The sequence below is a fragment of the Carassius gibelio genome, chromosome A5, assembly GCF_023724105.1.
Source record: "Carassius gibelio isolate Cgi1373 ecotype wild population from Czech Republic chromosome A5, carGib1.2-hapl.c, whole genome shotgun sequence".
Taxonomy (NCBI): Eukaryota; Metazoa; Chordata; class Actinopteri; order Cypriniformes; family Cyprinidae; genus Carassius; species Carassius gibelio.
In genome coordinates this window covers 39,494,732-39,504,755 of record NC_068375.1, presented here as the reverse complement: position 1 = coordinate 39,504,755, position 10,024 = coordinate 39,494,732, and the positions used below count along the sequence as shown (strand labels likewise).

At 32.1% G+C, this 10,024-nt stretch overlaps 1 protein-coding gene across 1 annotated transcript in view; it reads right to left on the bottom strand.

Moving 5' to 3' along the window:
• Positions 1 to 9,888, bottom strand: part of LOC128014934 (argininosuccinate synthase) — a 20,668-nt gene extending 10,780 nt beyond the window's left edge. The window contains exons 1-9 of the mRNA XM_052598719.1: positions 9,743 to 9,888; positions 8,303 to 8,418; positions 7,013 to 7,081; positions 6,725 to 6,913; positions 6,034 to 6,090; positions 5,888 to 5,962; positions 4,677 to 4,747; positions 4,548 to 4,578; positions 2,327 to 2,417 (exon numbers count right to left, since the gene is read on the bottom strand). Of these exons, the coding sequence (XP_052454679.1) occupies positions 2,327 to 2,417; positions 4,548 to 4,578; positions 4,677 to 4,747; positions 5,888 to 5,962; positions 6,034 to 6,090; positions 6,725 to 6,913; positions 7,013 to 7,081; positions 8,303 to 8,404 (685 nt within the window). The 5' untranslated portion in view covers positions 8,405 to 8,418; positions 9,743 to 9,888. The remainder of the gene's footprint in view (positions 1 to 2,326; positions 2,418 to 4,547; positions 4,579 to 4,676; positions 4,748 to 5,887; positions 5,963 to 6,033; positions 6,091 to 6,724; positions 6,914 to 7,012; positions 7,082 to 8,302; positions 8,419 to 9,742) is intronic.
• Between the last annotated feature and the right edge of the window lie 136 nt (positions 9,889 to 10,024).

Genomic DNA, 10,024 nt, shown 5'->3' with positions numbered 1-10,024 from the left:
TAATTGTCTTTAAATATTTTCGTGGCTGTGATCAGATCGGTCTGCTTGTATTCCAGCCCCCCCGTCAGCGCAAACACACTCGACTCCCAAACATAAATCACGCTGAATAGTTGACTTATAGCATAAAGTGAGCGGCTCAGAGGCCAGACAGAGGCGGAGGATACGAATGGATTGGGGGGGGGGGGGGGGACTGAAGGAAAAGAGGGCGGAGAAGACTTTAGAAGGAGAAAGAAAAGATCCCTACATGGGTCTGATTAGCATTTAGCACGCTGACGGAGGAAAGCCTGCTCACCTGCTCACAGCTGTAAATGACAATCATTGAATCATTATTTACTCACACTCACGTCATTACTCTAACGTTGTTTATTTTTCCATGCAGGACAATTGGAAAAATCTTCAAGTAGTTTTAAACATTAACTTGAATTTAAAATTTGAATTTTTAATCAATAACAGTTCACAGAAACCGCCTCTTCAAAAAGTTCCTAAAACAGCATAAACGTTTCCTTATATTAGTACATAGACTAACAGTCATATGACCGTTTGAGTAGAACAGACTCAAATTTAAGTTGTTATTCAATAATAATTGCTAATTTAATGACAACCATGTTAAATCCCAATAACATGCTAATTACTTGCTAATAATGCTAGCAACATGTTCTAGTAACATGCTAATCATGCTACAAACAGACTAGTCACTTGTTAATAATGCTAACAACATGCTAGTCACTTGATAATCATGCTAGCAACATGTTAGTAACATGCTAGAAACAATGCTAGTGACATGCTAATAACTTGCTAATTATGCTAGCAACATGATAGTCACTTACTACTCATGCTAATAATATGCTAGTCAGTTACTAATCATGCTAACAACATGCTAGTTACTTGTTAATCGTGGTAATAACATGTTAATCATGCTAGAAACATGCTAGCGGCATGCTAGTAACTTGCTAATCATGCTAGAAAACATGATAGTCACTTGCTAGTCATGCTTATAATATGCTAGTCACTTGCTAACCATGCTAACAACATGCTAGTTACTTGTTAATCGTAAATAATTGTAAATCGTAAATAAATAAATAATAATCTTCACCTAGTTATTAATATTAATTTTAAATTTGACATTTGAATTTTTAATCTGTCTGTCAAGCTCCAAAAAAGCATAAGATGCTATTCAATAATAATTTCTCTCATATCAAATATGGTGCTTCGTTACAGTGTTAAGTATCAATGAGATTCTATTATAGTTTTATTAATAGTTTGAATTCGTTTTTATATTCATATTTATATTTTAATTATTTATTTAACATTTTAGTAACTTTGTGTGTTCTTCATGTTGTTGTTTTTTATTGATGTATGCATTTCACTTTTATTTTATTATTTAACTTTAGTTATTTTAGTTCACTATGTTCAACTAAATAAAAATGAGAAAGATTTCCTTGGGAACTAACTGAATAAAAATCATAGTTTTTTTTAAGGTTTTAGTTGTAATTTTTGTTTGAGTAAACTATAATAACCCTGGTCATGTTCGACTGCACAATACGGCACAGGTCAACTCTCATGACATTTTCTGCACTTTCTGAAAAATAAAAGTCACTTTGAAATGTTGTTGCATGGAAAAAAGTAAATCATGACACTTTTGGCCTTGACAAATATTCTCGAACGCCAAGTTTTCATTCCCATATCCAGAGTCCTTAGGCCACAGGGCACCCAAAAGAGCCCTTCAAATAGTTAATAATTAGATTAAAAGTTCAAATAAATGAAACACAGAGTCTCTCAGCCCCTTCTCTCTCTCTCTTTCTCTCTCTCCACATGCACCACACTCTTTCTCTCAAGTGTTAGAAAAGCAACAATAGGACACAAGACACAGTTGTAGGAAAAATTACCGCTTTACATTTTTCCACTCTTTCCCCATCTTTCGCGCCGTTCTCCTTTTGAGAAGACGTTGCAAAGAAACGGGGGTTAAAATGACAAGAGGGACAAGGTTTGGTCGTTAAAATTCTTTTTTTCTGTGCTGAGAAAGTGAGGAAAAGAAAAGACGGAGCAGAATAGAAAGATAAACCAGGTCTTTACAGGAGCGGGCCGGCGACGGGAGGTCAGGATTTTACATTCATGCAATTTATTTAGATTTAACCTTAATTAATTGAACTAGTAATAGTACATTTTGGTAATTCAAAAAATTTCTTCCTGCAATTAATGTTAGATAGCAGAAATAGTTCACTCATCATAGAGCATGAGATTTGTGCATGTGTTGCTTCGAAACAGCAGTTTGCAGCACATTTGTGTGAAGTGTTGAACAGACCAGCATTGAGCCACATTCACTCACCTTTAGCGAAGGCGATCTCCAGCACATCTGCTTCACTGGGTGAATCTTCTGGGTTCCTGGTCATCTGGTAGAGATCTGAAGGAGCGTGATTCTGATGAACATCAGAAACGACGGCTTTAATTCAACAGTCATTCAACAGTTATCTTTATCACAACCTGCTGTTAGTGAGACGAGCCGATTCATCAAGAGAAAAGAGCTCGTATGATCTCATACACTTGAGTAACATCAGTAAAACTCTTCAGTCTGACAGAGTGGAAAATACACACCTGCATGGTTATAATAGTATATATAAATGATCAAATATGAACAATAAACTGATTTAATATATTTACATCTATGGTTTCAGCATACACTTTTATCCAAAGAGACTCACAAAAGAAGAACGCAAGCAATTCGTATGGAAGCTTGTTTCAGTCACGAGATAAACAAATAAAAAAGTTAAATTTCTCTGTGAATTTATCTCGCAATTCTGCATTATTATCTCCAAATTCTGATTTATATGTCAATTTTGAATTTATATCTTACAATTCTGAATTAATATGTCGCAATTTTGAGATTATATTTAAATTCTGCATTTTTATCTCTTAATTCTGACATTATATCTTACAATTCTGAATTTCTATCTCACAGTTCTTTGATTTTATCTCACAATTCAGACTTTATATCTACAATTTTGACTTTATATCTTAAAACAACTGAAATTATATGAACTAAAATTGGTGAAATGGCCTTAAAAGCCATGTGAAGAACCATCTGGAAGGATCAAATGAATGGGTAGAATGAGTCCAAACGCTGTTTGCGCGCAGAGTCTGAAGCATTTTATCAGATGTATAAATCCATGCATCTGGTGTCGGATTCACTTTAAATGCATGTGTAAAACACAAGGTTTCTGTGATGAACGTTGTGCATTCTAGATATGCAAATACAACATAAAAAACATTTTTAATTATCTATTTTTTTATGTTTTTGTTTGGTTTCAATGTATCATTGTAATAGCATTACAGAAACGTTACTTTTAATGTTCTCTGAATGTTCTGAAACAACTTGTAACATTTAAAAAACATTAGACAAACGTCCAATGAGAGATATTCCATGAATAATGAATAAACTATGTTTTTGTGTTAACCATTTGAGAACATTAAAGACCAGAAAACTCATAACACTGAGAGAATCTTGCGAGAACGTTAAAGTTCATGTTCATGGAAAGTTTTATTTCTGAGACGTTTTTTAACATTCAGAAGAAAGTGCCCATAATAATTGACAATTGTACAATGGAATATCCCCTTAACATTTAAACAAAGCCCAAATGAAAACATTGAAAAAGACCTAACATTTTGAACTTCCTGAAATAATTTTTCAATAACTTTTAAAACTGTTTTCGGTCCATTTTTTGTTAGCGGTGAATACAGTCAGAAACGCAATTTGTGTAAAACTGCGGAAAATGCAATCAGATCATTTATTTTTATCCCCATCAAATGTACAAATTAAGGAACTAGCCTACCAGTTTTTATTAAATAGAGGAATAAAATCTAGGTAAAATCTGAGCAAAATGTAGAACAGAGTGAAATAGTGACTCAAAAACATCTACAATGAATTTAGCATCAGATCAACAGAAAATATCTAAATATTAAAAACTGCATGAACTGAACTGATCAAAATCATGAGACTAAAGAATTAACGGAACGATTCACTGCATGCCAATCGCTGTGATTATTAGATGATCATCTCTCATTTTTTAAATCAAGATTTTAATTGATCCGTTCTCAAAACGTTGGCACAGAAACGTTATTTATACATTGCTCATGAAACGTTTTTCTGAGGCTTGACGATTTTTAAATGTTACTTGTTTCAGAATATTCAAAAGTAACGTTTCTATGACGTTTTCAAAATCATGCATTGTAACAATCCCTTAATGTTCGTACAACAAACTTAAAATAAATAAATAAATGAACTAACATTGCTGGTTTGTTGAGCTTGTTGAAAGCAGTCAGAACTGCAATGAATTTAGAAATAGAAGAAATGGAATGAGATTGTTTCTCTTTCTTCCCATCATGTTAATGCCAGTTTTTTCTGAATGGATCTGAACTGACTTGATGATCCAGACCTCAGTTTTTTGTGAGATTCACATGAGGAACGTTTATTTGTTTATTTGTTTACCTCTCAGCTTTCATTGCTTTATATGTTTTGAAATTCCTGAGCTTTGATCATGAAGATCTCTTACCTTCGGATTCTCCAGAACTCCAGATTCATAGCTGTTAAAAAAGACATTTTTATTACTTTTTTTTCTCTCTTTTTTAATGCAATAACAGCAGAAAAGAAAACAGAGAGTGTTCTTTGAGACGGACTTCACCTGATGTGCATGAGATTGGCATCCATGCTCCACGGAGCCTTCGGAGTGACCGGAACAGGAATACCGTGCTTCTGAACCAGGAACACAGACACAACTCTCAATCAGAAAAGGAAATTCAGCAAATAAAAAAACATAGAAAGACTGGAGCTCCATCTAGTGCACTGAATCAGGAGAGCGTCCCAAATCACTGAACCAAAATACAACCAGAAGAAAAAAAAAACACTTTTGTTAATTGAAATTAAATCATATTTTTTCTTATTTATTTCTTTTCTCCTCCATCCTTAATTTTTTTTGGGGGATTTTATTATTGTTTTCATATGGGGAACGAATAGGACTTGTTTATGTAAAATGTATAAAATAGTGTTTAAAAAGTATTCAATACTGTAATGTATTTAATAATATCTTTACTTGTGTGATTATTTTAAAGTGATACATTGATAATGTTTGTATTTCCTTATTGTGAATGTATAAATGAATAAAATTAAGTAAAATAATAATAATAATAATAATAATAATAATAATAATAATTGTATAAATAAAATATGAAAAATAAAAACTTAAAGTACTAAAAAACTAAAACTACAATAAAATTTTTTTTAAATAAAAACTATATAGACATATTTCAAAAAAAAGAAACACAAAAGTAAAAAAAATAATCAAAATCAAAAATACTAAAATAACACTATAATCTTTTAGATCTGCCATTTTTAAGTCCTAGATAATAACCAAAGATCTTCCAAAATATTTAACAAATATTTTACAATTTAAAGTATATAAATAATTCTTTAAATAATTCTGTAGTTTCAGGAGTTTCAATAAGTGCATGTTCACTCTTTATGACTAATGAATGCATGAATATGTAATTGTACAGACTTTTCTAGTTGTTTTAAATAATTAAATGCAAATAATTTAAATAAGCATTTTCTCTGCCATTTCTAACAACAACAACAACAACAAAATCATTATGGAAAAATCTAGTAATCACACTTTTAAAATTCTCTCTAATTCTCAACATTTTTAGATGTTTTGTCTCATTTTAAATCTTTTCCGAAGGTTTCTGATGCCCCCTAGTGGGCACATTTGGAAATAATCTGATAAATATCTGCAATAATAAAAGTCCCTGGGTTCTGATTGCAGTCTGTGATTCTCTGTAAATCTGAGCACAATCTGAGTTTTCTTTCTTCTCAGAAGGCTGTATTTTAGCGCTGCACCTCGGCGTACTCCATCAGGTCCGTCCTTCCTCGGAAGCGGCTGTAAAACTCTGGGATCCTCCAGGGAGCGATGATCTGAGGATTGAGACGCAGACATGAGGACGGATCACACACAGATGATGAGTTCCTGATGGATCTGATCTCACCTGCACTTCAGGATAGAGAGCGTAACACGTCAGCTCGAAGCGGACCTGATCATTCCCCTGAGAACACACAACACAACCGGTCACACACACACACACACACACACATCCCCTCACACCCTTCTGTGTGTTCACAACATCTGAGGTGTGCATTTCATAGATGGGCTTCAGAAAATAATGACTGGAGTAAAACAATATTCTAACGCTGAAACTTCTTTACTTCATTAACTTTATTGTTTTTATAAAAAAATTGCATGATGGTGCATTTAAAGCAACCTATAAATGCAACCTATAAAGTTTTATATATATATGACAATGTTCCTGGATCAACATTATTGTCCAAAGATATAGAATAAACCCAATCCCTACCCCTAAACCTAACCCTACTCATAAATTATTCTTGAAATCAGTGGCTAATGATATCTGATTAACAAGGCTGTAGAAGCACCTAATCCTGATTGTAAGCCTAAAACAGATATTTCCTGAAAAGTTATATCTCAATTCTGATTGGTTGATTGAGTGTTGTTCCAGGAACATGCTGTACTTGGTGAAATCATGCTCGCCATGTGACAATATAAGTCAATCTTCATTGGCACAAACAGTACATAACATTTCTAATGAACCAAACCCAGTTCACTGCTGAAGTACGTGTGAAGGGAACGCTCTGAAAACAGGTTTATTCTGAAGTGAGCACCTTTCCTGTGGCTCCGTGAGAGACGTACTGCGCTCCTTCTCTCCGGGCGATCTGCACCTGTCTGCGGGCGATGCACGGCCGGGCGATGGATGTGCCCAGGAGATAGCGGTCCTCATAGACGGCATTGGCCTGCACCGAGGGCCAGATGAACTCCTGAACAAACTCTGAGCGCAGGTCCTCGATGAACACCTGCAGCACACACACACACACACACACACACAGAGCTCTCGATGAACACCTGAAGCACATGAACACACACTCACAGTCTGGAGAGTTTCTATCCTTTACCTTCTTGGCTCCAAGTTTCTCTGCTTTCTTCCTCGCAGCATCGAAGTCCTCGTCCTGTCCAATATTGGCCTTCAGTGTAATAAAGAGGGGATTTATATCGTTAGTGAGGTAGATTTACTTTTAATGCTCTCAGAAAGAGCTGTACATTTTCTACTGATTTCATTAGACACTGTTTTTCACGACCTCAAATCACACTATTCACAATTGTTAATGCAAATTGTTTTAATTTATTGTTAATAAAACCTTGATGCTTTTGAAAAACTCTTTTGTGTCCCTGTGCATCACCTTCCTGTCTGTTCTGAAATAGAACTAAATATATATTATTTCAGCTAATTGCCAAATTGCTTCAATTACCTACAATTAAAACTGAAATTAAAATGAATACAATATATATATATATATATATATATATATATATATATATATATATATATATTAGAAACTAATAAAAATTACTAAAACTTTAATGTAAAAATGAAAATATAAATAATATTGAATAAAACAAATCTGCAGGATCGGACAGTTTTAGCAATGTGGTCTGAGAAAGTCAGCTGATCATCAATCATAATTCATAGAACAATTTAGTTTAAAAGACTAATTTTGCACATTTTCTATTTTCAATACATTTTAATTCCTAAAAAATACCTCAATAATGGGGCATGTTGTCACAGTGACAGCTTACAAATATGCAATGTTAGAAAAAAAAAAAACTATTAAAATTATACTAAAACTGAAATTAAAAGGAAAGGAAAAAATATAAATATTTTAACATGTTTTAAAATTCTAAATATGAAATATTATAATATAATTTTTTTATATATATAATTAATAAATAATAATATAAAAAGTTAATAAGTTAATAATATGAAAAAGAAGATGATTAAAATAATAATATTATTATAAAAAAATTAGTAACAAACTTACTAGGACAAAAAATTTGCTCAACTAGTTCAAATAAAAATTCAAGCAAACAATTTATTTCAACAAAAATGGAATTCACTATATATATATATATATATATCTGCAGTAAAGTATGTCAGTGCTTGCACACACGGCTGTCCTTAGATCAACCAGAGCTTCACCTGAAACCCAGAACAGTGTACAGAATGAGCCAACACTCCCAAGAGCAAGTCTTCACAAGCCCCAAGCAGGCAATTAAAATCATTTCATGAAACACTTCCTGCATTTCAACGGTCTCCCATTAACAGTGCTGAGCTTCCCTGAAGGAAGTGATCTGTAATATTGCCGCAGGGTTGAATAACGATGATGTAGAGTAAAGCGTGGTGTTACCAGGAAGGCGATGACTTCGTAGCCCTGTTCCTTCAGCCACAGCAGGATACAGGAAGTGTCCAGACCCCCGCTGTACGCCAGCACCACTAAACCCTTCGACATCTCTGACCTTCAGCCTAACACACACACACACACACACACACACATGAGCATCTGCACCTCAAAGTGTCACTTCAGTCTGAACAAATGATACATTCACTCTGTGGTTTTGTTCCTACATCTACATTGATTTTGTTTATTTTATTCTCTTTAATTCACTGACTTTCTGACACACAGTTCAGAGAAAACATGACACATTTTACATTGATTTCTTGAAATGATTAAATGTAATTTAAATGTAAAAAAAACATAAATTTTATTTCTTGAAATTATTTTAAATGTAAGAAATGTAAAAAAGAAAATCCTGAAATTATTATAAATTTTAAATATTACATTTATTTCTTTAAAATTATTTAAAATGTAAAAAACTTTACATTTATTTCTTGAAATTATTTTAATTGTAAATAAAATCTATTTAAATATATTTATTGAAATTATTTAAATGTAAAAAAAAAAAAAAAATTAATTTTTTTTTTTATTTCAGTTAATTCCAAAAGCAACAGGTCTCATTTTCTTTCAATTTAACTTGTACTAAACATTAAAACGTGCACATTCATAAGAAAAACACACTAAAATTAAAAGGGTAAAATATAAATATATTTTATATTTAGAAAACTGCATAATGATTTTATGAATTTCAGAAAGTTATTTTGTAGAATATAATTTTTTTGCTGCAGTTTAAAGAAAACTAAATATTAAATATTTACATTTTAATATTTTATTAACTTGAAATTAAAAACAAAAAAATTAATGAAAAATTATATATATATTTTATAATAATAAACTTAATAAATACATAATGCACATAATAAAACACTCAACTACATTATGTAAATTTTCTGTTTTATTGTTAACATTATTGGATAACTTTAAAATATGGTCATTTAAAAAAGAAACAAATTAAAATAAATTAAAACTAAAAGGCAAAATATAAATGCATTTTATATTTTGAAAACTACATTATGAATATAACAAAGTAGAAGTTTGCATATTCTTAAAAAAAATTAAATTGTTGAAAAATAATTAGGGTTTTTATACTTAACCTAAGCCATGAAAATATTTTAATTACTTTGAATAAAATAAACTTACTTTATTTGTATTAAAATAGATGAATAAAAGGTACAGATATATTTTAAAATAACAAGGTTACATAATAACATGTAATGAAAATGAAACAATCTTTTGATCCTTACATTCAAGTCGTGCCAAGAAATTTTGTAATATGTGTTTTTCATTATATATGGATCAATTATTGCCTGAGATAATATGTAGACATAATTGTTTTACATCTGAAATACTTATAAATCAGTATGAAATTTATTCAACACACTGTAAACTCACCTTAATCACAGCAGGAAACAAAAATGCTTTACAGACCCGATGCTACCAGCTCCGAATCCAGATCCAGTTTGGCCGCTTCTCAGACATTAGCTCAAGACCCCGCCCACCTCGAACACACAAGCCAATCAGATCTTGCTCAGAATCAGAGGTGCACCTGCCAGACCAATCAGATCCATGCATCCGTACAACAGATAGATGGCCCACATAAACAGGTGTGGTACAATAAATAACCAGAAGCCAAGTGAAAAGGCCATGTAAAAATTCAACTGTGTGCATTTTTAC